A 25,367-nucleotide genomic window follows, 5' to 3' on the forward strand; every position below is an offset into this window, starting at 1 on the left:
AAAAACATACCTCGACCTTTTATCAGGGGCCCAACCCTTCCTCTGTATGGGTTCACTACATACTGGAAGAAAGATGAACAAACAGGCCACATGAAAGATAAGTGGTGAAGAGCAGAGAAATTCCTGATGACAAATTAACCTTGGCTTAGGCTAGAGGAGACGGGCAGGATCGAGAACGGCTGTTTCCGCTCATATTTGTCAGCATACTGATAAGGTTACAGGAGGGCTCAGATGACACTTGCTCACACCAGTGGCTGTGATAGCAGAGGTGAGGAAAGGCTGCCAGACCACGTGGTGTGAGGCACACAGCTTTCACAACCTTTGCCCTTCCTTCCTCCGAGAAAAGGTAGCAGAGGACAACAGAAAGAACTGCTCAGGGTCAAAGAAATTAGGGTTCAAGTCCACCCCTCTGGTATCACCCAGCAATCCCGAAACACCATCTAACCCGTGAGAGCCGATGCAACTTGCAAATAGGGAGAATCTCCTAATGTTCTCGTGAAAGGCAGATGGAGTAATCATCTTGGTGACTGAGGGACTTTCTGTCAGTCGCTAGGTAAGTGCTGTAAATATAGCAACACCGAATTTCATTTTGTCCCATCTAGTGCCTGGCATAGGAGGTCTTCAGAGGAGTCTAGTCCTTTCCTGTGCTAAAACTAAGAACTGTGTTACATTCCAGCACAATTAAGCATTTGTTCGTGCATTTCCTCCACGCTCTTAAACCTCTCTCACTTGGCCCAGGCTCCTCCGTGTCCTTAGTGTATCCTTTCACCCCCATCATTGACCACTAGGGCTCTTAGAGTCTAGAGAGTACCACAGGCCACAAAGCATTCTTAAGGCAGCTTCTGTTTCCCCTGCAGCCCCTTGGACAACACCGACACTGGTTGTTAGGGGTGGCCAGGCGGGTGTTTCTGCTGAATGTGGAGGGTGTGGTGAGCTGCAGCCAAGAGTCAGTAATGTAAACAGGGCTGTCACATGATTAGACTGAGGGTGACCCTGCACAGAGGTGTGTGTATGCTCTGGCCTGCAGTCAGGGGATACAAAGGCACCTCAGGGGTCTCATCCCAGGCTACTACTTCACAATTAGCTCACTAAGTGGATCTGGGGGACCTGGGAGACCAGGCTAGCTCTTAAGAGCTTCTTCCTCACTTGCCCCACCCCCACCCTTGTACAGTCTCTGTTCCAGTGAAATCCCACAAAACTCAAACAACAGAAAAAGAATCTTTAAACTAGAGGCGTTTTGACAGTTATCTGCTCTTTGGAACAACCCCTCTGTGTTTTCTAATCATCCTTTAACTGGACATGAAAAATACAGGTTAAGAAGGAAATGGTGCCTCCCAGCTCGTCACAAGTCACAGCATGAAGCTGGCAGCCTTCCTCAGGCCTCAGTTTACCACGAGGAGCCTTGTGGGCACCTCCACACACACTGTCAAATTTGATGAGTTCAGTCAGGGCTGAACACTCAGAACAACCCTGAGGAGTCAGGAAAGAGGTCATGCAGGAATACAGTGTCAAACCCTCTCAAATCCAGGGCTGCATGCTAGGGGGCACCCTGAGCTACACCCCTAGCCCAAAGCAAATGATCTCTTTTAAATGCAGATTCATTAGACCCTACTTTCCTAGCAAAGATCCTTTAAACCCCCATTCTTCACACAGAAAAAAAGGAGAAAGGACCACTGGTCTTTAAGACTTTTCAATTACATAAATAAATGCCATTAATGAATCTGGGTTTAAGTAAATTACACTTCATTTGTAAACAAAATCTGGGGGAGAGAGAGTTCCATTATCAGACATATATGAATGTAACTAGAGTCTCCAGTTACCCACTAATATCCACTGTGAACTTAATACCAGTCAACATAAAAGGAAAAATTCTACCCCTCCTGTTATTAGTGGCATTAAAGTCAACTTTAATGATGTCTGGGATGAGGGGTTCATGTGAGGAGTCCACAGGACTTTTGGAAAAGAGGATTTGTGGGAGGCTTACCCTCTTTATTTGGTTTTCTTATAGTACAAGGGATCCACCAGACACTGGAGCACGCTTTGCCACAACCTCTCACTTATAAAATGCCTCTTTTTACTTTTATTTACAGAAATAAAATCTTATATAAAATTATGCGCTGTTTTATTTCAGTGATTATAAGCATGTGGATATGGGTAATTTCTTCTTGACTCTTTCTTCAGAAATAAGGGTTGGTATTGTCACAACTGTGGATGGCTTTAACAATTCCCAGTCTAGTGCTGAGGCCCAGGGGTTTGGCTCTGTGAGTAAAGGACCTTTCTAGCCTTTAAGTCAGGTGTGTGCGGGCTGAGTCTGAGCCTAGAGGGTTACAAAGCTGCCCTCTGACCTCCAGTGGAGCACTGTGTCAAATCTCTCAACCCCAACACACACAATAATAAGAAATATATTTCATCGTTTTAAATTGCTATTCTCTTGTCTCCTGTGAGGCTCCTAATTACCCACTAACTAACTAATTTGGTCTAAACAAGACTAATACCTTCCTAGCATAGTACTTTCTGTGACCATAGCAACTTCTCCCTTTTAGTCAGTTACACCAACATCCTATGCTAATACTCACTGACATTTATAGTATCTTTATCCAAAACTGCTTTTCTTTTCTTGAAACAAACAAACAAACAAACAAACAAACAAACAAAACCAAAAGAACAAACAAATAAAGTACCCCAAGGTGTAGCTACTATAACCTGGGTTCACTCTAAGCAAAGGTCAAATGTTAAATTGATGGAAAAGAAAACTGTAATTTACTGAGCCCCCGTGTGCCAAGTATGGTGCTGTCTGTATGAGCAGGGATTAGTCATCTTGGGAACCGATGAGGTAAGGGCTATTGTCTTCATTTTACAGGTGAGGAAGCTAAAGTTCGCAGGTGTTCAGAACCTTACCGGAGTTTCTCGGTGACTGCACCGCTCTGTGTGAACAGAGACTCTGAGTCTATAAGCCTGGCTCTTTCTGTAAGACTGTCACCTTTTACTTTGACATGAGACCCTTCTGACCCCAGGAAGGACAGTATCCTCTGCACAGGGCCTCTGACACCCAGTAGAACATATAGCTTCGCACCTCACTCCAAACACCCAAAGCTCAGCGTGCCAAGTTCCTTACCTCTTCCGACTCTGGCAAAAGCTTAAGGATTTCTCGAAGCGTCTCTGATCCGTAATGCTCACTCCTTCCTTGATGGATATCCTCTACGATGGACTGAGGAGACCTTGAAAAGATATGGAATTGCATTGGTTGCCTGCTTTGCCAACAGGGATGCACGCCCATGGAAACTAAATCACATCCCCCTCCCCCACTGCCATCCCCCTCCCTCCCTTCTGCCTGCTCCTTCCCAGTACAGAGGACCTACCAGTGCCACTGAAAACCACCCTAAAGCTCCCTCCTCCAGAAAAAGTCCCCAGGAATCCCGGGGAGGCAGACAGCAGCACCAGCTACTGGGATCTTTAGGGGAGGAGGAGTGAAAACTTTCCCTGATGAGGGGCTCCCGAGGCCTCACGCCGGCCTGAGGCACAATGAACAATGAATGGGTCCTGGGGCCAGTGCCATTTCTTCAGTGGTATAGCCACTGATAAGTTGCCTGTGCTCCTGTACATGACCCCTCAGCTCATGTAAGCAACCATAAAAATTAAATTCGTAGGTGAAAAAAAAAGACATCAAAATAGAATTGGACTTGTTAGCAGGGGCAGCAGGGATAAGAGTATTGAGGGATCAAATTCCCCAAACCCTGTATAAGTGTATCTGAAATCATCAAAAAATTTAACACACACACATATATACACATACATATATACACATAGACACACATGCTCACATACACACAGACACATACGTATACACACATAGACACAGACACACATATACACACACAGCCACACAGAGACACATACACACATGCACACATATACAAATATACACACACACACATACATATACACACACAGCCACACACATACACATACATATACACATACACACAGAAACACATACACATATACACACACATACTTTCTTGATATGCAGGGCTCCAGTGGACACTGCAAGGCCTTTCTTCCTCATTTCAAGATTATGAGCTCACAGCAAAGACAGACACTTGTTAGACCACAGAGTCACACATCTAGGAAGGATGTGGAGGAGTACGGAATGTCCCTAGCTAAGATTGCAATCTGAATTTCAGCTCAGTCACACCTCACAGCATGGCTATAGTTACAATCCCAGACATGCGAACATCTTACTTTTTAAACTGCTTAAGAAATATGCCAATGTTCATACTTCGCTTTGCATCCAAGACGGCAATCTGGAAAAAAACAGATGCATACAACGTTTTGAATCTAAATAAAAACAGTCAGTCCAGGCAGGGTGGCACACACCTTTAATCTCAGTGCTTGGGAGGCAGAGGCAGATGGATCTCTGTGAATTCCGGATCACGTCTGATCTACATAGTGAATTGTAGTATATTATAGCCAGGGCCACACAGAGACACCCTGTCCCAAAATAACAAAATAACTATAAATATGAAATGAAGCAACTTGAGGAAACAAAGTTAAAAACCCTGTCAAAGACTAATTCTGATGCACAAGGGGACAATTTCTAATATGTAGATATGGTAATTAACACAGGTTCCTAATACAGTTTTATGAAAATTTTTATTGTCCTTCCCCAGCAGTAAAAAAGACACACACAGACCTGGGTGTAGAGGGAGGCACACACCTGCCGTCTTAGCCCTTAAAAGACAGAGGGAAGAGAAGCAGTTCAAGGCTAGCCTAAGTTACACAGGGAGTTAGGGACAGCCTGGTCTATGTGACCATAGCCACACTGCCCCTTCCCCAAATTCATTCTTGAGCTGGGTAGTTCAGTGGTAGAGCCCTTATCTACTATGTGCAAGGCCCTGGGTTCCAGTCCCAAAATAATACACAAGATATAGATTTACTATACCAGTATATACATTCAAATAGATAATGTTTTATTTTGATTTAAATTTTTTTCACATACAGCCCATACTTAAAGCCTAAATATTAGCATGGCAGGAACCATGTGAGAGTTGAAGTGGCAGAAAAGGCAACGACTCTGCTGGGGCTGGGGCCCCAGGTCTGATTTACAGACATAACTCACCCATTAGGAGAAAGTAAGAAAGTATCGTAGTCACCTGTGATCTTAACACTCACGAGGTTGAGGCAGGAGGATTATCAGAAGTTCAAGGCCAGTCAGAGACTGTCTCAAAAAAAAAAAAAAAAGAAAAAAGAAAGAAAGAAAGAAAGAAAGAAAGAAGGAAAAAGAAAGAAAGGATTCTACATTTTGTTTGCTCAGAAGGTTTTAAAAACATTTTTCTTTTGTCAAGAAGTCTTAGATCCATACATTTTCCCTTACACTTTTTTTCCTGTCTCTGGGTGAGAAGGTGCTTTATAATAAGTGGTTTTACTGCGTAGATCAGGCTACTAACAAAATCCCAGAGACCCACCTGCTCGGACTAAAGGTGCACACCACCCGGCCTGGCAGTATTCGGCCTCTCTTGATTTAACGGATGCTATATAACTATCCTATTGTACCATCAGAGCCCAGACTGGGCTGTAGCAAGTTATAAATATTCAGAAACAATAAGAAGATGGTGTTAAAATATAGATTAGAACCTCTAGGGGTTTGCCGAGAAGTTATCTTTGCCTCTGGAAGTGAGCATTCAGGATAGGGGAATGGAAGATGACTGAAAGCTACTCCCTTCTTTTCTGTCTGTCTTTCGGTAAAGGGAGGCTAGATGAGGAGAGACCAACGGAAGCCTCATCAAGAACAAAAGGGAATCAGGTTTCAGACCAAATTCTCCATCTCTGGGTCGATTCAACTTTGTAGACAACAACGAGACCGTTAATGTCACTTCCTGGCTGTAAGGTTAAATTTTTACAAGGTGTAGTTGTCTCCTTTTGAAGACTAATCTTAAACCACCTCACTATTTACTAACCTATGGGTTTATTTGATGTTAACACAATCACCTGCCAGCTATAAAGTCAGTTTCCAGGCTGAGGGCACGGTAGGATTCCGTACAGGAATCCTACCCAGGGACCTCAGTTCAAGTTCAGTGTGAAGCAAGAGAAAGAGAGAGGAATAAATAGAGCCTGTGAAACTTAACACTCTAAGGAGAAACACTCCTACTGGAACGGGGGCGGGGGCCCTCAATTTATTAAGACAGAAAGCTGCTCATTAAAACGTGTAAATTAAAAGGCTGCAAGTAGGAACACGCACACTGATACAGTTGTGTCCATGTCTACCTGGAATGGAAACGAGACTGTTGTAGAAATCTCTCATTTAATTGCCACCCCTTGCTGTGTTTAACCCTGGACTGGACTGCAGCATCCTTCCCCCGCCCCACCCCCACCTCCAACTCCACCCTGTTCACCCTTCCACCCTGCGGGGCTCTGAATACTTGGCGTGGGTCCATAGCCACCACTGCTGGAAAGCAAGGGAGAAATTACTCTTATTATCCTTAGTTGACAGATAAGGAAACTGCACCTCAGAAGTGTCATCTTGTGGCTTCCCCCAAAGCTGTGTTGGCACAGAGTGTTAGCCTGGTTCCCTGATTCTTTTCCCCTCTGGTTCCTGTGAGTTTAATACTGGTGGGTCTCCCATGGATTCAGTAAATGTAGCCTCCTCCCACACCAAGGTGGGGAGGTCTCTCCAGAATCCGGGACAGGTCTGTGGAAAGCATCCAATCACAGTCTGGCCAAGGGGAGGGGCATCCCCGGTGTCCTTAGTGTGGGGTACCAGGTGACATCATGTTCTCACCAGATAGACCAGCCTCCAGGAGCCCAACCCCTCCCCCCAAGGGGTAGTCAACATGCTCAAAGTCAAGGGCAGCTCTGGCTTGCAAGAGATGTCCCCACAGCCCAAGCTGTTTCTGAGATTGGTCACAGTCAGCCAGTCCCTAGAAAGGCCTGGGCTGGTCATGACTGATCAGCTTACCAAGAAAACAAAAGGCCAGCACTTCACCCAAACAAGGAACAAGAGAGGAAAGATAGCATTTCAGGACGGCACCTGCTCTCTGGCACCCTCAACTCTACCTGGTGACTGACTCTGCTGTCTTATCAAACGGGATTCTCAGAACAGCTATAAAGGCATTTGTTAAAGCCCTTCAAGAGGGTTATCGCTGCCCATGTAAGGAGCTTATCTCACTTCCCAAACTCTGGCTGCCGCAGAGCCAGTGTCTTGGGTGCAAAGCCCTTTAGGACTGGCCCGTGCTGTGCTGGAACCGCACACACACAGTGGCACTTGATTAAAGTCCCAGGGCTGTAAAAGCTAAGTCAGAGAAGACAAAGTACCAAATCCAGGATGTGTCAGCCCAGCCTCGACCAGCTCCATGCCACCTGTACTAGGTCTCCCCTTATCCCCATTCTCTCTATAGGGGAAGAGTGCAGGGTCTGGCACACCATTCAAGGCAAGAGCCCGACTACTGTGCTAACCCACCAGCCCAGTTCTTACACCATCTTCCTCAGCATCCGTCTGATACAAAGCTTGCCTCCCGTATCCTTCACAGAAGGAGAAACTTGTTTCAACTGTACGGAGAAGCTATTGGGACCAATTTTGGGTGTACAGCTTGGTGGCATTATGTGTATCCACATGACACCATGATGCCATCCAGCTCCAAAGTGTTGACACTTGCAAGACCGAAGTCCTGAATCCATTAAACCGTAGTTACTACGCCCCACCCTAGCCAATGGCCCTGGCTGGTACTTTCTATCTCCGTGAGATTTCCATCCTCTTTTTCTACTTTTTAAGCTGTGCGTGTGTGTGAATGTGTGTGTGAGAGTGTGTGTGTGTGTGTGTGTGTGTGTGTGTGTGTGTAGTCTGTGTGTGTGTCTATGTGCACTGGTATGCACATGTGTAGACCTGAAAACGACTGTCTGAGTCATCTGTAAGAACACCGTTCACCTCCTTTGAGACACAATCTGTCACTGGCCTAGAAGTCACCAGTTGGGCTAGACTAACAAGCCCATGAGTCCAGGGATCCAACTGTCTCCGCCTCCCCATTGTTAGGACTACAAGCATGTGCCACCACACTCTGCATCTTCATGTGGGTCCTGGGGATTGAACCCAGGTCCTCGTGCTTTTGAGGCAAGTGCTTTATTGACTAACCTATCTCTCCAGGCCTTTAGGTCCCTCTTATAGGCAGAGTTAGGATTCCCCTGCATGGTGGACTTACTTCATTTAGCATGTTTTCAAGGTGGAAGGAATAAACCTTTAATTGACTATGTTTCCTTGCTGGTGTGTTTTGGGTTTTGTGGTTTGGGGTTTTGACTTCCTGGTGCTGGTGTTGAATGCTGGCCTTAGTGTTGCTAAGTAAGCTCTCTACTGTTGAGCCAAATCTCAATCCTATAAACCCCTTTCACTTCGCTGTGTCAAAGGGGGCCTCCTTACATATGTGGGTCACCTGAACCAGCGGCTCTTTTCACCCCATTTAAAACTTGAAAAGCATAAACAATTTTAAATCTCCAGCTTTTCAGTGCAGGCCTCATGCCACTTTGGTGTCTGACGGTTTTCCGTCGTTATAGCTTTGGCTGACTATCTACCGGAACCCCTTACTTTATGAGGGAGAAAAAAGAAAGAAAGAAGGAAACCTGAAGAATATACATTGTTTTAATCCACACACTCTCTAGTTCTACAGTACTGGCTTGTGAGCACGTCCCAGAGTCTCAGGATATAATGGGAATGTAATCATGATTACAGAATGACTGGTTTCCAAATGAGGGTGTGGGAGGATGAAGCAGCGTCGCATAGGGCTAAGAAAGAGCCATCCATCATTCTTGTAGCCTCCCTCCCTGCTCCTAACTCCTCCTCTTCCCTCTTCCTCTCACTCCCATCCTCTTCTGGTTACCATGTATACTGTGTCAATATTCACTCAGTGTCTCACAGTCACCACGGTGAATGACAGCTGGCGAGTCCCCATTCTGATCTGTCCTCACCTAGGAAGATGGATCCTGTGCCCTAGGTCCATTCTGTTTGCTTCTCCTCTCATTTCTTTAGAGTTCACCATCTTGATAAGCCATAAACCATATTGTTATCCTGAAGAGTCATGCGAGGGTTATACGGAGAAGGCTCAGTCGTTAAGGGCCTCACTGCTCTAGCAGAGCACCCAGGTTCAGTCTCCAGCACCCACATGGCAGCTCACAAACACCTGTAACTGGGTTCCAGGGGTCTGAATCCCTCTTCTGGCCTCCGAGTGGATGGTTGTGGTGCACATATAGACAGGCAAACACATACGATAAATGAATAAACATTAAAAATATAAAATATGTTTAAAAGAATTGCTCAGATTATAAAGGGAGATGGAAATTCAACTAAGACCAGTATTTGGAGACAGAGACAGCTACACCAGTGTTGGGGACATCTGCAGTGGATGGGCAAGAGCTTGACAACGTCTCGTGCCTGGCATCAGTGGACTGTGAAAGGAAGTCTGAGCTGAACCTTTTATTAGGAGCCCAGCCCATATCAGTATATCTCCAATTGCTTTATTACTGCTTAATTACTATGACACCATCACAGCTGTGATCTCCCAAATTAATTTTCAGTAACAAGAATACAACCATGGTAGCGTTTCATAACCTCCTTCCCCCAATTTACTATTTTGAGTGCTGCTCTGTCTGTGCCTGGCATTCCGAAACTAACATCTTCCCTACCCTCCAGCAAATTCTACTTCTGGAGCACAATGGAACTCTCTAGAAACACTGTATAAGCCCTTTAAAATAAAAGGCCAATCATATAGAATCGGGCCATTTCTATGAGAGGTTATCATATGACAAGGGACCCAACCTGTTCCTCTGCATGTCTGAACCTCCAGAATTATGACCTGTTGTCTGTTCAGGAGCAGGCCCTCTGAGGAACATACTGTTCACATGTTCTCCAGGGCACCTGGACAGAGGGTGAGGACTATTGCTTTTGACCCCGGACTCCACTCACTGCAGGGTGAGCTGGAAGATTTATGACTGATCTTTGTCAGAGTGTAGCTCTGCTGAACTACAGCTTCTGTGGGAGTTGTTACACTGAGGGAAGAAAATGGCACACACCAGGCTATTTCCACAAGAAAGGCACTCCTAAAACTTCCAGTCATGCTGAATGTAATGTAGAAAATAAAAAATATCCCCCAATAATCTCTTAGGTGGCAGTGTCAACTAGCATGAACTTCAGAGGACCAATCTAACTCCTTATTCCTGCTTAGAGAAGAGCTGACAGGCTGGGTCATCTCTTGGCGCTCGGCCATGTTAACTTTTTAACACGCTATCTCTTGGAGTCAGACACACATGTGTCAAAAGTACTATCTGTGTCCCATGCCCACAGCAGCATCTTTCGTAAACAGTAAAAGCAGGACGGAGGGATTTATAGCAAAACGTGGTATACGCACACAGAGGAATATTGTGGGGATTTGTCTCTGACACATGCTTGAGCTTGGATGAACCTTGAGGACATCAGGTTAAGAGGAATAAATCAGCCGTGAAAAGACAAATGTGGTACCCGGAGTAATAAACTTCACAGAGACAGAAAGAAAAATGGAGCTGCCAAGGGCCAAAGGGAGGAAGGGGATGGGAAGTCCTTGTTTGATGGGCGTGCAGCTCAGGTTTGCCCGGGGGAAGGGTTCTGGAGATGAATGGTGTTCTCTGTACCTCCGTACGGATGCACTGGAAACCATTCAGGTAGAACGTCTTATGTGTAGTGCACATTGAAGTACACATGTTTAGGGCTGGGGGTTCACTCAGTATTACAGCACTTGCCTCCTGTAGGCAACGCCCTGGACTCCATTCTCAGCATCTAGACAACAATAACAGTGTGGGCTAAAGAGATAGCTCAGTGGTTAAGGATGCGTGCTGCTCACCATCTACAACTCCAGTTTCTCCCAATGCCTTCTTCTAAGGGCACTGCCTAAACGTGGTACACAGACACACATGCAAGCGAAGCCCTCATACACACAAAAATCAAATGAATACATCTTTTACCAAATTAAAACTAATTCTTTAGAGCTAAGGAGATAGTTCAGTGGGTAAAATGTTTGCCAAACAAGCATGACGACCTGGTCATCCTCAGAACTCCTACAGAAAACCGCACTGCAGCAGCACAGACTTCCAATCCCAGCACTCCTGTGTGAAGGTGGGAAGCAGAGACAGGGAAATCTCTGGAAGCTCGTGGGCCAGCTGGCCTGCCGTTAGGTTCGGGTAAAGGTTGTGGTAAACAAGAGAGACGCTGTCTCAAAGAAGATAAAAGGCAAAAACCAACAGAGAGGTCTTCTGACCTCCACCCACACACACTGTAGCATGTGAGTACTTCTGAACCCAAACGAACACACATATTATTTAAAAATATCTTTTAAAAAAGGAAGTTAAGGAAAAAATATAAAGGTCTATGATGTAGACTGCAGAAACGGAAGAAGTTAGACCGAGAGACAACTCGGTCCTGAACTTTGGATCTGGCCCACATAGGGATCACTCTGTTTCTGTCATGACTGAGAACACCTCGCCAGGCCTGCCTGCCTGCCTCGTTCTCTCGGGACCCCAGCCTGCTCTTCAGACTTCAGCTGTAATGCACTAAGTGGTCCTTAATGCCTTGAAATTTTTCCAACTCCTAGAGATAGCTACTTCCTTCAGCTCAGGGCTGCCTCCCCAGGGGCACAGTAAGCAGAACCCCTTCTGTTCTAGGTGTTTCTCTGGGACATGTGCCCCAAGTCTGCATACACACACCTGTCCAATCATCCTAGCAGGGAGAACCAGGAGACAAGGGTGAGACACTGCTCAAGCAGATACCTCTGTTGGGAGCTGGGCCAAGGTCAGGGCACTAAGGAAATGACTGAGTCTCTTCCAGTACGGAAAGGGCATCTGACCAAATGAAGGGACAGACAGAAAAGCCTGTGACCCGTACTTGAAGATGTGGCAACTTCTCCAAATGACTCCCTTTTCCCTTTCACTTCACAGTTCATTTGTCACAACTGTGGGCCCTGTGTTCCCTGCATGTCTTAAGAATGCTCTTAGCAACTTCAGGAGGGATCATACAAACAGCTTAAAGGGCCCTCAGGGCGCCTTGCAGGAGGAGTTAGCATGTTCCTAAGGCAGGAAAAGAGGTCAATTCTGTTGGCTTGAGAATTCAATAATGCATGGAGCGAATACTTCACCCTGGGTCCCGCCCACTTTCTTATCTAGGCAGCCCCAGCAATGACCTATTTTCTCCGCTCCTTTATAACAGATTAAAAAACACAGGATTCACAGTAAGTTGTTTATGTGTTTTGGTAATTTAACAACTGTTTCCTCCTTCAAAGTAACACATTTAGTATTAACTGGAAACATGCTTCAAACAAAAATCTGTCTGAAAAGATAGCTCGGTGATCCGGCTCTTTAGAAACCCATCTCCACAAAAGTGGTGACTTAATTCGGGGATCTGAGACATGGGGGCACGCCTAGGGCACACCGGCGGGGAAGGAGTCCCATGGCGCGGCCTGGTGCCTATGTCCCTTAACAGAAGGCATTTGATCCCAGGTGGCTGCAGCTCATCCCAGACAGCTGGGTTCTGGAGCTCAGCCTCCTGTCCCAGGGGAAAACCTAGGTTCTGGCTGAACTTCTCTCCCCGAGAAAATGACAGCAGATTCACTAGCAACAGGGTGGTGCTGGGAGGCCAGAGCCAACTTCAGCAGCCCCGACTTCTGTGTTCTCTGTATGAGGTCACAGTCCATGGGGATGCCTGGGAGGATCCTGCACGCACGCTCCCTCCACTTTTGCTGCTCAGCCCCAGCTCAGGCCGCAGCCCCTTTCTATGGCTTCCGGAACACATCTGGCTCGGGAGCTCTCATTCCCCAGTGAGGCTTACCAAGTGATCTGAAACACACAACTCCAACACGGAGCTGCACGACCGCAGGCCTTCCTCTGCCCGCTCCCATCCTCTCACCCTTGTACTCATCTTACCTCTTCCCGGGCATCTCTGAAGGACGAATTCAAAGCTCCTCCTCTCTTGGGGAGAGAAGCCTTGGAGGTGTCTTCTTGCTGCCCAAAAAGCTCCTCGATGGTCTTCTTGTCGATCTGGTAGTGATGCTGCTGCTTGGCTGCTAAGGTCCAGATGTTGGTCTTGCCTCGGACTTGCTCCTCTGGAATGGTTTTCCAGAAGAAGCTTCGCATTCGTTTCTTCTTACCCAGGGAGCTGTAGCCATTCAGGTAAGAAGCCGGGGGCAGTCCTGGAGGAGGAGGGGGCACAGGAGGTCCCCCAGGCAGTGGAGGTGGCAGAGGGGGAGGGGGCGAGGGGGGAAAGCCCTCCCCCGAATGTGGACAAGGTGGAGGTGGAGGCGGTGGAGGAGGAGGTGCAGGAGAAGCAGAGGGTGACGTCTGCCCAGTCATGAATGCAGCTGCTGTGGCAAGAGTTCCATTTTCTTTGTCGCCGGCCAGGGAGACACAGTTCATGACATGCATAGTACTGTTGCCTTCTAAGGAGCTAATTCCTTAGCCTCGGAGAAGCAGACACAAACATCAAACTCCAGTGGTACTTCTTGGCTCGGACGTCTGCTGCCAGAAGAGAAGGCAGTCGTACTGCATGTCAGCTTCCAGACCTGTGAGGGTGGAGCAAGTTTACAGTTAGCGCTGGCAAACGCCCTCACGCCGGCTTTTCCTTCAGAGGCCAGGGTCGGCTGGCCCACAATGCTGAGATATTTGGGTCAAGAGGACATCTCCAAGAGCACTGTGATGCACGCCTATCTTTCTAAATCCAAACCACATTTTGCTACTGGGAAAAACTGCCAAAGAACCAGCAGTAAAACCATTTGGAAATCTCCCATCAATCAGTGAAGCCGGCTATAGGATCCGGAGTGTTCCCTTCATGAATAAACTGCTTGTTCCCCAAGAGCTTCCTGGCTTTCTTGGACGATGTATACCAGCCCTCGGGGAAACTGCCCAAATTGTCGAAGCCTTAGGTGCTTAGTGACCCTGCCTTTTCCCAGTCTGGACATGTTTTTGCCAATCACTGGGTCAAAAGGCATCTTCCATGTTGAAGGGGGCGGATAGGGCACTTAAAGAAGGCAGGAATGACCCAGTTTGCTTTCCTGGAGCCAGGGTCACCATGCCCCTGTTCCACAGGGTGATGTGCTTCCCCCAGCTAAAGGAAAGTGTGCCAGACAAGTTACATCACTGCACTAGACTTCCATTTTCTCCTCTGCAAAATTACAGTACATTCAACGATTCCTATCACCCCTTCAGACGCTGTCATCTTGGATTTAGCTAGTCTTCAGAGGCTGGAAACTTGTCACATACCCTTTCTGCTCCCATGACACTTTTATCAAAGGAGATGTACAAGGAAACACTGTCCCTATCAAGTTCACCACACATCTAGCCCTTACTGGTACAACTCACTTATCTTGAAGGTTTGTATTTTTATGGACCTACAGATGTTTGGTTTGGTCTTTATACTGGTTATTACTAACCCAATTCAAGACAGAATCAAAGTAACTATTTCTTTCACGAGGAGCCAGGTGAATAAGGAAGTGAAGGGAAACCCATGGAAGGCATTAATACGGTGGCCTGGTGTATGAAAGGGAGCTTTTGTCATGACTTCTGGCTCTAATTTTCCATTTATGTCGTCGCTGTTAGAGCCTCAACTTGTAGACACTAGTGGATCCCGCAGCATTGGGTTATACAGAAGTGAACCATCTGACATCATTAATTCAGATATCAGGAACCATTGTACACACAACTGGCAGGACTTCCTGGGGAGCAAGAATGGAGTCTAGAAACATTTCCCCCTTAGAGCCCAGCTCTGCCACTTCCCTGAGCTGCAATCAGACCAGGGTGGATGTCGTCACTTCAATTTCAGCATTTTTCATCTATGAAATCAGAGAACACCTTTTCCGTGGGCTTGTGTGAGAAAAATGAGCTAAACAGGAATGTATTTAACTATTTCTAATGGTAGCTGCTCATATGCACAGCTCCTCTTTATCTGCACAAACAATATATTTGACTTAACAACATGTGGGGGAAGGGGGTCTATAGTGATGGCTCAGTGGCTAAAAGTGAACACTCTTCTTGCAAGGACTCAGTACTCATGCCAAATAGCTTGAAACTACCTGTAACTCCAGCTCCAGGGGATCTGACACTTGGGCCTCCAAAAGCATCCTCACCCAAGTATACACACACACACACACACACACACACACACACACACACACACACTCATGTACATACATACATACACTCATACATATAGCTAAAAAAGGTTTTAAAAAGAAAACATGTCTTCAGTTTGTAGATGAAATGCCAAAGTTCTGGCTGTTAGAAATGCATGTAATATCTTCTCTTTGCTACCAAAGTTTGTGAATCGTGAGAGTTTTCCTCTTTTAATATTCACAGGCCACCGGGCCGGGAGTGGTGGCACACACCTTTAATCCCAGCACTCAGGAGGCAGAGGCAGGCGGTTCTCTGTGAGTTCGAGGCCAGCCTGGTCTACTAAATGGAGTCTAGAACAGCCAGTCCTCCACAAAGAAACTCTGTCTCAAAAAGAACAAGCAAAAATCCAGTAAAATTTAATACAGGACAAATATGTTTATGAAATAGTAACAGTCCAAGGTTTGTTAATTTAATCTGTGGTGCCGGGGATTGAACCCAGGCCCTTATGCATGCCAGCCAGACATCTCTCCTCAACTGCTCATCATCTAGTTCTGTCTTTATCTACTTTAGAGCTGGGCATTCAACCCGCATGCTCAGGCTATGTTCTACCACGGAGCTACACAGTCACCCCCTGACAGTTTAAGGACTGAGCAGAAAATGACATTTCCAACGATTAATTTGACACTTAAAAAGTCATTCTCATGACTTTACATGTCTAATTCAGTGGCATCGGTACATCCAGCTGTCACCGCCAGCTAATGTCTAAATAAGTGTTGTTACAGGTATGTATCTCAGCCGAGACTTCTGGTTCACTAGAGATGAAACTGGCTTTCAGAAGGAGTTTTCATAATTATCATTAGGGGCATAACCAGGCTGTCTTCATAGCTGGCACCCCGAAAGCTGGCATGACTCATTGTCAATTACAGTTTATAGTTACATTTGAACTCTTTTTTCAAGACCGTACAGGTAATTTTGGCAGTTTATTCTCACATGTTTTATCTACTTCTGTGCATAAAGGAGCCCTTTTAAAGTTCCTAATTCTCCAAATCACTTCCGGTTCCATTGGTACCGATGTATTTCTATATCCCCACCCCCACCCCAGAGATGGGGATTGAACACAGAAGTCCCACGAGCAAGTCCTCTACCTCAAAGCCCTGAATCGAGTTCCCAGCACTGGGGCAACAGAAAAGAGGGTAAACTAAAAAGCTGTCCGATCTGGAAGGTAATAATTCGTTCAGTCTCAGATAGTTACAGGCATAGCATAAAACCCCTCAGTGCATGTGTGGAAATACTAAATGAAGGAGCTGGATCATCAAAGGCAGTGTGATATTCCCCAGCCACTGTCTTCTGACACCGACGCCCCAAAGGACTGAGACTTTTATTTTGAGTGCTGTGCCATACACAGTGCAAGTGCCAGATAAAAGCTTGCACGAGTTAAGAAGAGACACACACATGAACTTGCATTGATATGATTCTATAACTATTGCCCAGCCTGAGAGAAGACTGTCACTTTAAGAAGTTAAAGGAACAAAGGGGAATGAATGTACCTTTCTGTCCCTGGCCCCTTTCTCTGGCAGCCCCCTCCCATAATGGTCAAAGGTCCTAGCTCCGACCGCATCCAGTGAGTCAGTTCACCAGCCAGAATGGCTGCTGCACGCTGGTGCTTTTATTTCTGTCGCTTAAGCAGTGCATCCTTACTACTAACTTACTGATGGGGCACGATTAACAATGTTCAAGAGGTGGTAAGAAAGAAGGGCATAGGTGGCATTCCATTTCTTTCCAGTCACATGTGGTATTAAAGTCGAGGATGCACAAAAAATATTCTGCCATACTGTCCACAATAGGGAGGACACCACACAACTCAAAGACACCGGGAGAAAGGCAGGTGATGCAAACACCCGGACACATGACACCGTCCCCTGCTTCTCACAGTTGGCAGTTGGCAGCAGGGACAATGGGATCAGCCCTGATTCTGTCTGGGAAACGTCAGGTCTCCCATCAATCTCCTCAAGACAAACAGAGGCAGGCTTGTATTTAGCATCTCCCCTACAGCGAGGAGGATGTTAAACCCAGAGCCGTCACCAGTAGGCTTTCTGAAGACAGAACCCATCTTCACGAGTGATAACCATGGTTCATCAGAGGTGGGGTTACTGTTCCTCCCGCCGCCACGGGGGACGCTGCTGCTCTGGGGAGCATTTTAACTGCGGTTTCAGTTAGGGATGCTATGATCAGGAACTTAACCTTCAGTCTATGATCAGCCAGCACACAGGGTTAGAATAAGAACGTTCCTGGAAGAGCTGTTTGGCTACTAGCTCTAGCCAGGGATTTCCACGCTGCTCTGTTCAACAATAATAAAAAAATGACACAGAGCCAGGTGGCTTTCCTCTTGCCTTCTGTCAGGGATGAGCCTAAGTTGAAAGGGTAGCTGTCCACCCGATGAGCTGTGGACTGGGAGAGGTTAAGCTACATACACAGTATTCTCAGCTGGGAAAAGAGGGACAGGACTGGGGAAAGTTCCTGCCTATCTTAAATACCGTCTTCTCTCCTTAAGGAACATCCCTCCTCGACCTGGCTTTTCAACCCCTTTCTTAATCAAGAAATACACAGTTTGCAAGCAAGCCGGCCTAGAGAACCCACGATGGCAGGTTTCATCTGTCACGTCACATAAACATTCACAGCTGCCTGTTTCTGAAAGCACATTTCCAGTTTCTTCTCATCCAGTTCCCAAACCAGGAAGAATAGGCCCAGGAGCGCCAAAGGATGCTCCTGGAAGGACAGAAGCTCCGGAGAGACCACCGGAGGGTGGTGAGAGGGTGCCCGCGGAGTGTCCAATTCAAGGCACAGTTTCTTTAAACACTAGCACCAGGTCTTTGGGAAGCTCGCCCAGAACCGGGAACGGAGGGAGCACCCAGAACGCGATTTTTTTTTACAGTCAGGATGGACGCAGTTATTTCCCAAGTCTTGCCCACCACCTCTTTTGGTCTCTAGCCCCGCGGTCTGGTGGATCCACTCACCAAAAGGCCCTTGGCTCCGCCGGCTCTAGCTGCGCTTAGCCCAAGCCCCCCGCAAGGCCACTAGCGTCCGGCAGTCGAGCAGCCCAGGATCCCGGGACAGCAAGCGAGCTCCGAATGGGCGGTCCCCGCTCTAGCTCAGAGGCCGCCTTATCTGGTCCGGGAAGGCGCGCGTCGGGGCGAAGAGACGCCCACACGCGCCGCGAAGGATCCCTAGCGGAGACAGTAGGGACAACCCTCCCGGGAAAGGATCGACCCTCCGCTTCCAGGAGTGCCCGGCACTCCCCAGTCCCGGACCAATTCAGAGGCCATTGGAGGCCAGCTGCGAAACCCCTGGGGCTCCTTCGGTCGATCGGACCCCGGGTGGCTCATCCTGTCCAGGCCTCCCCGCCCAAACCGGGGTCCCAGATCTCAGCGGAGTTCACGATTCTCGGAACAGTGGCCGCCAGCCGCTTGGACTACTGCTACGGCGACCCCGTGTGGTCCCCAGCGCGGGCTCCAAGGAGAAGGGTTCTCGGCCGCACTGCGGCTTTGCACCAAGGGATAGGAAATGAGCCGGCGACAGAAACGCGAAAAGGAGTCTCCGGGGCTGGGTATGGAGACCCGGGACGCTCGGGGACCATCACGCTCCGGGACCATCTGTGACTGCCAGCCCGCCACTCCACAAGCACCGACGCCACTTCGGAGGTGAACTTCCAGGGAAGGGTGCAGTCAAAAGAAGCCTAACCCCACACCACGGTGGCAGGGCGAGACCTCGTTGAGAGGGGCTCCTGTGACCTGCGCGACCCGCATAAGTGGCATGAAAGCTAACCAAACCTCCGAGGTCCCACCCGCGGACAGCGTCACACAGAGCTCCGGGTCCAAAGCCCGACTAGTCCCGCGCGTTTGCGCCTCGGGGCACGGGGCCTGCGCTCCTGGATCGGGTCCCGGGAATCGGAAACAGAGCTCGCGCTTCCCCGCATCCTCCCGGCTTCGCCGCTCAGCTCGGCATCCCCGAACCCAGCCTCGCAGCCCCGGCTCTAGCTCCCGTCGTCCCGCACTCACCGCGCCCCCGCTCCCGGCGCCCGCGCAGCCTCCGCCCGCTGTCCCGGCGCCGCCGTCTCTCCGCGGGACTGCAGGCCAGGGACGGTGAGGGGGCAGGGCGGTGCGGAGGGGCGGGGCCGCTGCAGGTAACAATGCTGCCTACCCGGCTGCTCCTCCAGCCGGCCGCAAAGGACAGCACGCCCTTTCCTGCTCCGCTGCCTCCCTCGCTCCCCCTTCAACCCTAAGAGCACCGCCACTGCGCTCGCCCTCGCCAGCTCCGGGCTCCGGAGACTCGAAAGCCGCCGCCCAGCACGCTGCTCCTGGCACCTGAAGACCAGCTCCGGGCTGGGCGGGCAACCACAGAGGTAGATGGAAATTGCTGCAGGGAGAAGATGAGCCTTGGTGTCCTAATGGAGCGAGGGGGAGGCGCCAGTCGCTACTGAGCAGGTCACCGCCTTCCACAAAAGGAACCTCTGCGGCAGTCTCCTGGACACCCTACCCTGCGTACACGCATGAACACTCCACACACATTCGTAGGCACGCATGCACCTCCCTCCCTCTCTCTCTCTCTCTCTCTCTCTCTCTCTCTCTCTCTCTCTCTCTCTCACACACACACACACACACACACACACACACACACACACGCACACACACACTCACATCCCCACACCTCCGCGCACTCAACTCACTGTAGCTTCTCTTTGGAGCTTAGAGAGTGTCAGGAGGTCCAGAGCGCTCTGGAGGTCAGATCCTCTGTGGGGCACACCAAATCGCCTCTTCTCCCACTCGACTCCCACCCTTTCCTTCTCCCTCCCTCCTTCCCTTCCCTTCCCCTTCCCTCCCCTTTATTTTCTTTTGTCTCAATGATAGTAACAAACTTTTCAGGTTTATTAAAGAAAAAAAAGTCTGGCAGAAGTAGCTGAATGAAGGAGCTCTGTCTGGGAACTGGGAAGAGCCCGCCCCCTCACTGAAGGAAACAGGGAAGTCAGTCTAATCGCATTTTTTTTTTTTCTCAAAGTGACTTGTGACGATGCCAGGCAGAGAGCGAAGTGAGTAGTCAAAGAAAACTCACCCTGGACAAACCGGCTGCTGGCATCTCAGCTGCCGGGGTGGGAAGCGCCCTCTGCGGGAATGAAGTCATCCTACCCTTTTCTGGGTGCGCCCAGATAACCGACCAGAGCGTTCCTTTCCCAAGCTCTGGGGCCTGAGGACTTCCAGCTACTCCACCAGGTTCTCAGGTCCTGGACTCCGTCCTAATTCCTCACCTCCTACTGCGAGCCTTGCACAGGACGAGAGAAGGTACTAGTCCAAACCAGTTCAGTATCCAAGACCCCAAAACTGCGTCAGCCTATTTCTTGGCCTTTTTTTTTTTTTTTTTCCGGAGCTGGGGACCGAACCCAGGGCCTTGCGCATGCTAGGCAAGCACTTTACCACTGAGCTAAATACCCAACCCCTTTCTTGGCCTTCTTGATGGTTCTTTGGCCATTAATGTAGTTCATGATTAAACACGATCCACAGACACTGAAAATATCAAGGCTGGCCTCAGGCTGGGAACTCACGATAGTTCAAATGAATATTGATCGATTCCCAGGCAAAAGAGTAACAAGCATTATGTGTGAGTGTGTGTGTCCTTTCCCTTTTTATTTCATTGCTTATTATGTTTTGTGTTTTGAGACAAGCTCTCTCTAGGCCTAGCTGTCCTTGAACTCACTCAGTACACCAGGCTGTCCTCCACCTCACAGAGAACTGCATAGGTCACCGAGCCAGCTAGCTCCCTTTCCCCTTCTTTAGTCTGAGATTGATCTCTTCCAACCCTGCAAGCCTGCAAGCCTCACACTGTAGGAAGTATGTGCTGAAAGACCAGTCCCTTTCTGATGCCTTTCTGTGATCCCGATACCTCAGAAACTGAGGCAAGGAATTTCCTTTAGCCCAGGAATTTGAAGCCAGCCTTGCCAACACGTTGAGATTTCCAAGAAGAAAAAAGCCACTTTGGACGAGTCAAGCCCAGTGGCCCACCCTCCTCCCTCTGGCTTTTGATCTCCAGCTTCGTTCTGACCCACAGGCCTTCCTTTGGCTTCTCTGGCCCTCCCTGGTGACCCTTCTTTTCCTCTGAGTGCAGTCACAAGGCTCTTCAACCCTTGATCGTCCATTGTCTATTATCATCCCCTGGGGATTGAGTCTGACTTCAATCTGGATGCCTTTTTGAAAGAAAAGCAGTAAAACCGAACACACATGGCCTTGGGTTTCCATCCTTGGAAGGGGACAAGAAAAATGAGGGTCAATTGTTTTCAGTATGTCAGCAACTTAGATCCACATCAGTCTGACGGTGATAGAACTCCAGATTCAATGCCTGGAAGTCAGTCACTCTCCCTCAAACCATCCCTCTTCCCTCTTTCCCTAATGGCTGGCTTGGGAGGTTGAAGTCCCACGCCACCATACTAACTCTAGGGCAAGGTGGTCTGCATTGCCCATCTGCACTGACCACATGTGGGACACCGCATGTCTTCCTATCAATCACCCAGCAACCTTCCATTTTGATTTCCACCTAAGGGAAGTGTAACTGGACACCTGTGTCCCAAAGCTTAGACTTCTTCCTGCTCTTCACCAAATTCATTCACCCAGAAACTGCTGTGGGGTAACTACACAAACAGGTCGATCTTAAGGCTTTCCACATCGGCCTGTGTACTTCTGTGGGTCGTGTGTGCATAGATGTGGCCTTCAGATGATGCAGGGGCACCCTGCATCGTCCCCTGCCATCTAGGCTTCCCCTTCCTATAAGCAGCTTTGTGTGAAGCCCCTCGGGATAGATCTTGTTTATTAAGACTTGATTTCCTTTTGCACAGTAGATGGTTTGAAGAGCTCTCCCGTCTGGGAAGCAATATATGCATATGCTGTCCACACCTCCCCTAGGTTTGCCGTGACAGCAAAGAGCTTTGTTTCATCTACAGTAGGAAAATGTGCCAACCAGCCTGCGGGAGAGGCTCAGGAGGCTCCTGAAGCAGTGTGCCTGAAGGCAGCCGGGGGACCACATTCGTGGCTGCAAGGTAGATAGATGCTGGCGCTGCTGCTGCCCCTGGGGAAGTGGTGCGGCCAGCCTCTAAGCAAGCAAGACACTCTAAGTATGTTAGTTACTTAGCATGGCTAGGGCATCATCCAGGGCCAGCAGAATGTCTTTCAGGACTACCTACTTTTCCTGCTCTCTGTGCAGCTTGCTCTGTCTGCCCTCTTCTAGAATAGTCTTCCAGAAAGTTCCATTCCTGTCACCAAATGCATTTTTTTTTCTTCTGGCTTCTACTTCTGAGACACTCTCAGTTGTCCCACCCCCCCACCCTCTACCCCCCCACCCCATAGTGTTTACTCTGTCATTAGGAACCACGGACTGAACAAAACCTTCAAATTGGCATGACTCCATTTCGGCATCCTTTCTAAAGCACATTTCATCATTATAAAGCAGACTTATTTGCTAAAGGAGTAGATTTAGCCTATGTGCTGACTCCACTGGTCCCTGGGCACCCTGAAGTCAGTCCCCCCAGGCACACGTCTGAGGCAACAAGCCGATTTTAAATCCATCTTCCCCGTCCCCCTCCCTTCGTTCCTTCTCCTGTGTTTATAGTAGACTGGTGTTTGCTGAGCTGTCTTTTCATCTTTGTTCTTCTTCAAAGATACACCTGATGGGGCCACTTGCTCTTGGTCTGAAGCTGCAGAAGGAAAGAAATGGCCAATTCTGCAGTTAAATCGTCCGGCAGATAAAGGAAAGGCTGACAAATCTACCTAGCAGCTGCCACTGCTAAGAGAGAATGGCGCACCATTTCCTCTAAAGAGTAGAAATCACACAACAAACAGGGCCTGCAGATTGTGGTTATCAGTCTGGATGCGAACTTGACCTAACACTGGAAAAATGCAAATGTCAGTCATAACATTCCATACAAGTTCTGTGAGGTTCACCCCCATTTTTGTTCCAATTATTCATAAAGCATGTGGCGAAGCATGTGGCGCGCGCGCGCGTGTGTGTGTGTGTGTGTGTGTGTGTGTGTGTGTGCACACGCACGCACTCGTATGTGTGTGTATGTGATGTGTGCATGTAGTAGAAGACCATTTCAGGAGCCAGTTTTCTCCTTCTGCCCATGGGATCTAGGGGATGGAACTTGAGTCACAGGCTTGGCACCTTTAACCCCGGAGCCATGTTCCACTCAAACAACATTTGCCAACTTATTTTCCCAGGCTCCAGGATTTAAATAGTAAAGTTGCCTTTATGCTTAGTAAACATTAACTGGGCTCTGGTCATGAAGAGTAGACTTTTTTTTTTTTTTTTTTGGTCAGATGCTAAGCAACACTTTCCAAATGTTCTACCGCATGTGCTTTCTCTGTTAGTATCCATGGCAGCAGCATCCACACCGCCCACCACCCGCCCCGAGGTTGTACTTGACAGTAACTGTAGCCCTTTGAGGTAAGGGTCAAGAGACTAAAAATAACTCTTACCCAACATAGGTATGGGGTAATCAGAATCTGAGGACCCTTGTCCCTGCCTGCCTGGAAGGAAATTGTCCACTTATCCCTTTCAGGTGTGTATGTGTGAAAGTTCTGGAAAGTGACCACAGAAGAGGCAAAAGGAGAGGGAGACAGTCTTATACATTGAATTTCCTCAGAAAGCCTTCACCGTGCCTACTGTTTTAGTTTATCCCCAGTTCAGTGTTTAGAGCACGTTGGCTGTGACAACAACATTCCAACTTGGAGCAGAACCCATGACATTGAAATGGGCTGTAGCAACCCAGCCCTTCTTTCCTTCTCCAAAACAAGCATGTGGGCCTGGATAGACGTTAGGATGGTCAGATGCCTGTTTATTTTGCTACTGGCTTTAGCTTTTCAAGTTGTTTACCCTTCCAAGACACTAGAAGAACAAATAGAGTAATTTGAAGCCATAACTCTTAATTGTATAAGCAGTTCCCAAACAAAGGAATCTGCGAGAGAGGGGAGGGGGGAGAGGGAGGGAGGGAAGGGGAGAGAGAGGGAGGGAAGGAGGGAGGGGGAGAGAGAGAGAGAGAGAGAGAGAGAGAGAGAGAGAGAGAGAGAGAGAGTGTTTTCCTGTGGGAATACTATGTGAAGACTTTGTAGGAGACATAAAGGTAGGAGAGAAAGGACCAATTGTTGACTTAGTAACTTGTAAAAAAAAAAAAAAAAGCCCCTTTGCGCCCTTGGGAATTAAGAGTATACTTAGCTTAGTGAAAGCTTGGAAGATAATGCTTTTGCAGTAAGTCTCTGTTTTTAATAATAAGCAGGTTTAATAATCATACTTAGGTTCCAATAGGTAATAATCCAACCAGCCCCCCATAATATGTGTTTTGTTTTGGCTTGGCTTGCTTTCGGGGCTGTTTGCAATGGACCTCAAGGCTCCATGCAGCCTAGACCCTAACCAGAATCCTCATGCTTCTCAAGTGGACACAGAGAAGTATCTGTAACCACTTTCCTGAGCAAGCACAGAGGGTGTTTTGTTGCGGATATTATTGGTCAAGTTCAGCTTGACATGGGGTGCAAAAAGAATCCTATGGAATGCTCAGCGTTGTAATTAGCTCCTGTTTACATAGTTTTGTGAGCCTGGTCAGACTAAGGTTGAAAGGGAGCTGCGTCTGTTGGGGTTAAGGCTAGGAGTTACCTTTCATCCTTTCTTCCTGGCTTCCTTCCGAAGAAAAGGGTACTAAATATTTGACAATCAGTATCTTAGGATGGATGGAAAACATTTTCTAACATTCCTAAGTCTCTTTAATGAAGTGTTTCATGCATACAATCAACTTCTGTGTGGTAGCTATTAAACGTTTATTAGCTAATACAGTAAAACACATTTGCACAACGGACTCTGCCGCGATGACTTCCCCGGCCTGGGCTGCAGAGAGGACCGCATTAACTGCTTCACATTTTCTTTTCCTGAAAGGCGGCAGAGTTTCTAAGAAACTTCAGTTCCTCAATACACTCAGGACCTTTGTGGAAGGCACAGGTACATGAATTTAGGGTTTTGAATGGCCATGCTTCTTGTAGGGTGACTGGACAGTTAATCTGGGTGTCTTCTTTACAAGAAGGAGGGCAATGGATTCAGGGCAAGTACACCTACACACGAATTAGTTTCATTTTTATGCTGGAAATGGCAACACACACACACACACACACACACACACACACACACACACACACACAGCAATTTCTCTTCCCAGGAAAATGGCAAGCTACTGTGAA

The 25,367-nt window shown here is 48.0% G+C and overlaps 1 protein-coding gene across 2 annotated transcripts in view; it reads right to left on the bottom strand.

Moving 5' to 3' along the window:
• The window catches only part of Fhdc1 (FH2 domain containing 1), a 38,852-nt gene extending 18,723 nt beyond the window's left edge, over nucleotides 1-20,129 (bottom strand). The window contains exons 1-4 of one of the 2 annotated variants that reach the window (XM_039102025.2): nucleotides 19,164-20,129; nucleotides 12,928-13,562; nucleotides 4,243-4,304; nucleotides 3,116-3,218 (exon numbers count right to left, since the gene is read on the bottom strand). In XM_039102025.2, coding sequence (XP_038957953.1) covers nucleotides 3,116-3,218; nucleotides 4,243-4,304; nucleotides 12,928-13,425 — 663 coding nt within the window. In that variant the 5' untranslated portion in view covers nucleotides 13,426-13,562; nucleotides 19,164-20,129. Of the gene's footprint in view, nucleotides 1-3,115; nucleotides 3,219-4,242; nucleotides 4,305-12,927; nucleotides 13,563-18,122; nucleotides 18,248-19,163 lie in introns of those variants that run through there. The other variant, NM_001106437.1, reaches the window with a different exon arrangement.
• Nucleotides 20,130-25,367: the final 5,238 nt, after the last annotated feature.

The sequence above is a fragment of the Rattus norvegicus genome, chromosome 2 (assembly GCF_036323735.1).
Source record: "Rattus norvegicus strain BN/NHsdMcwi chromosome 2, GRCr8, whole genome shotgun sequence".
NCBI lineage: Eukaryota > Metazoa > Chordata > Mammalia > Rodentia > Muridae > Rattus > Rattus norvegicus.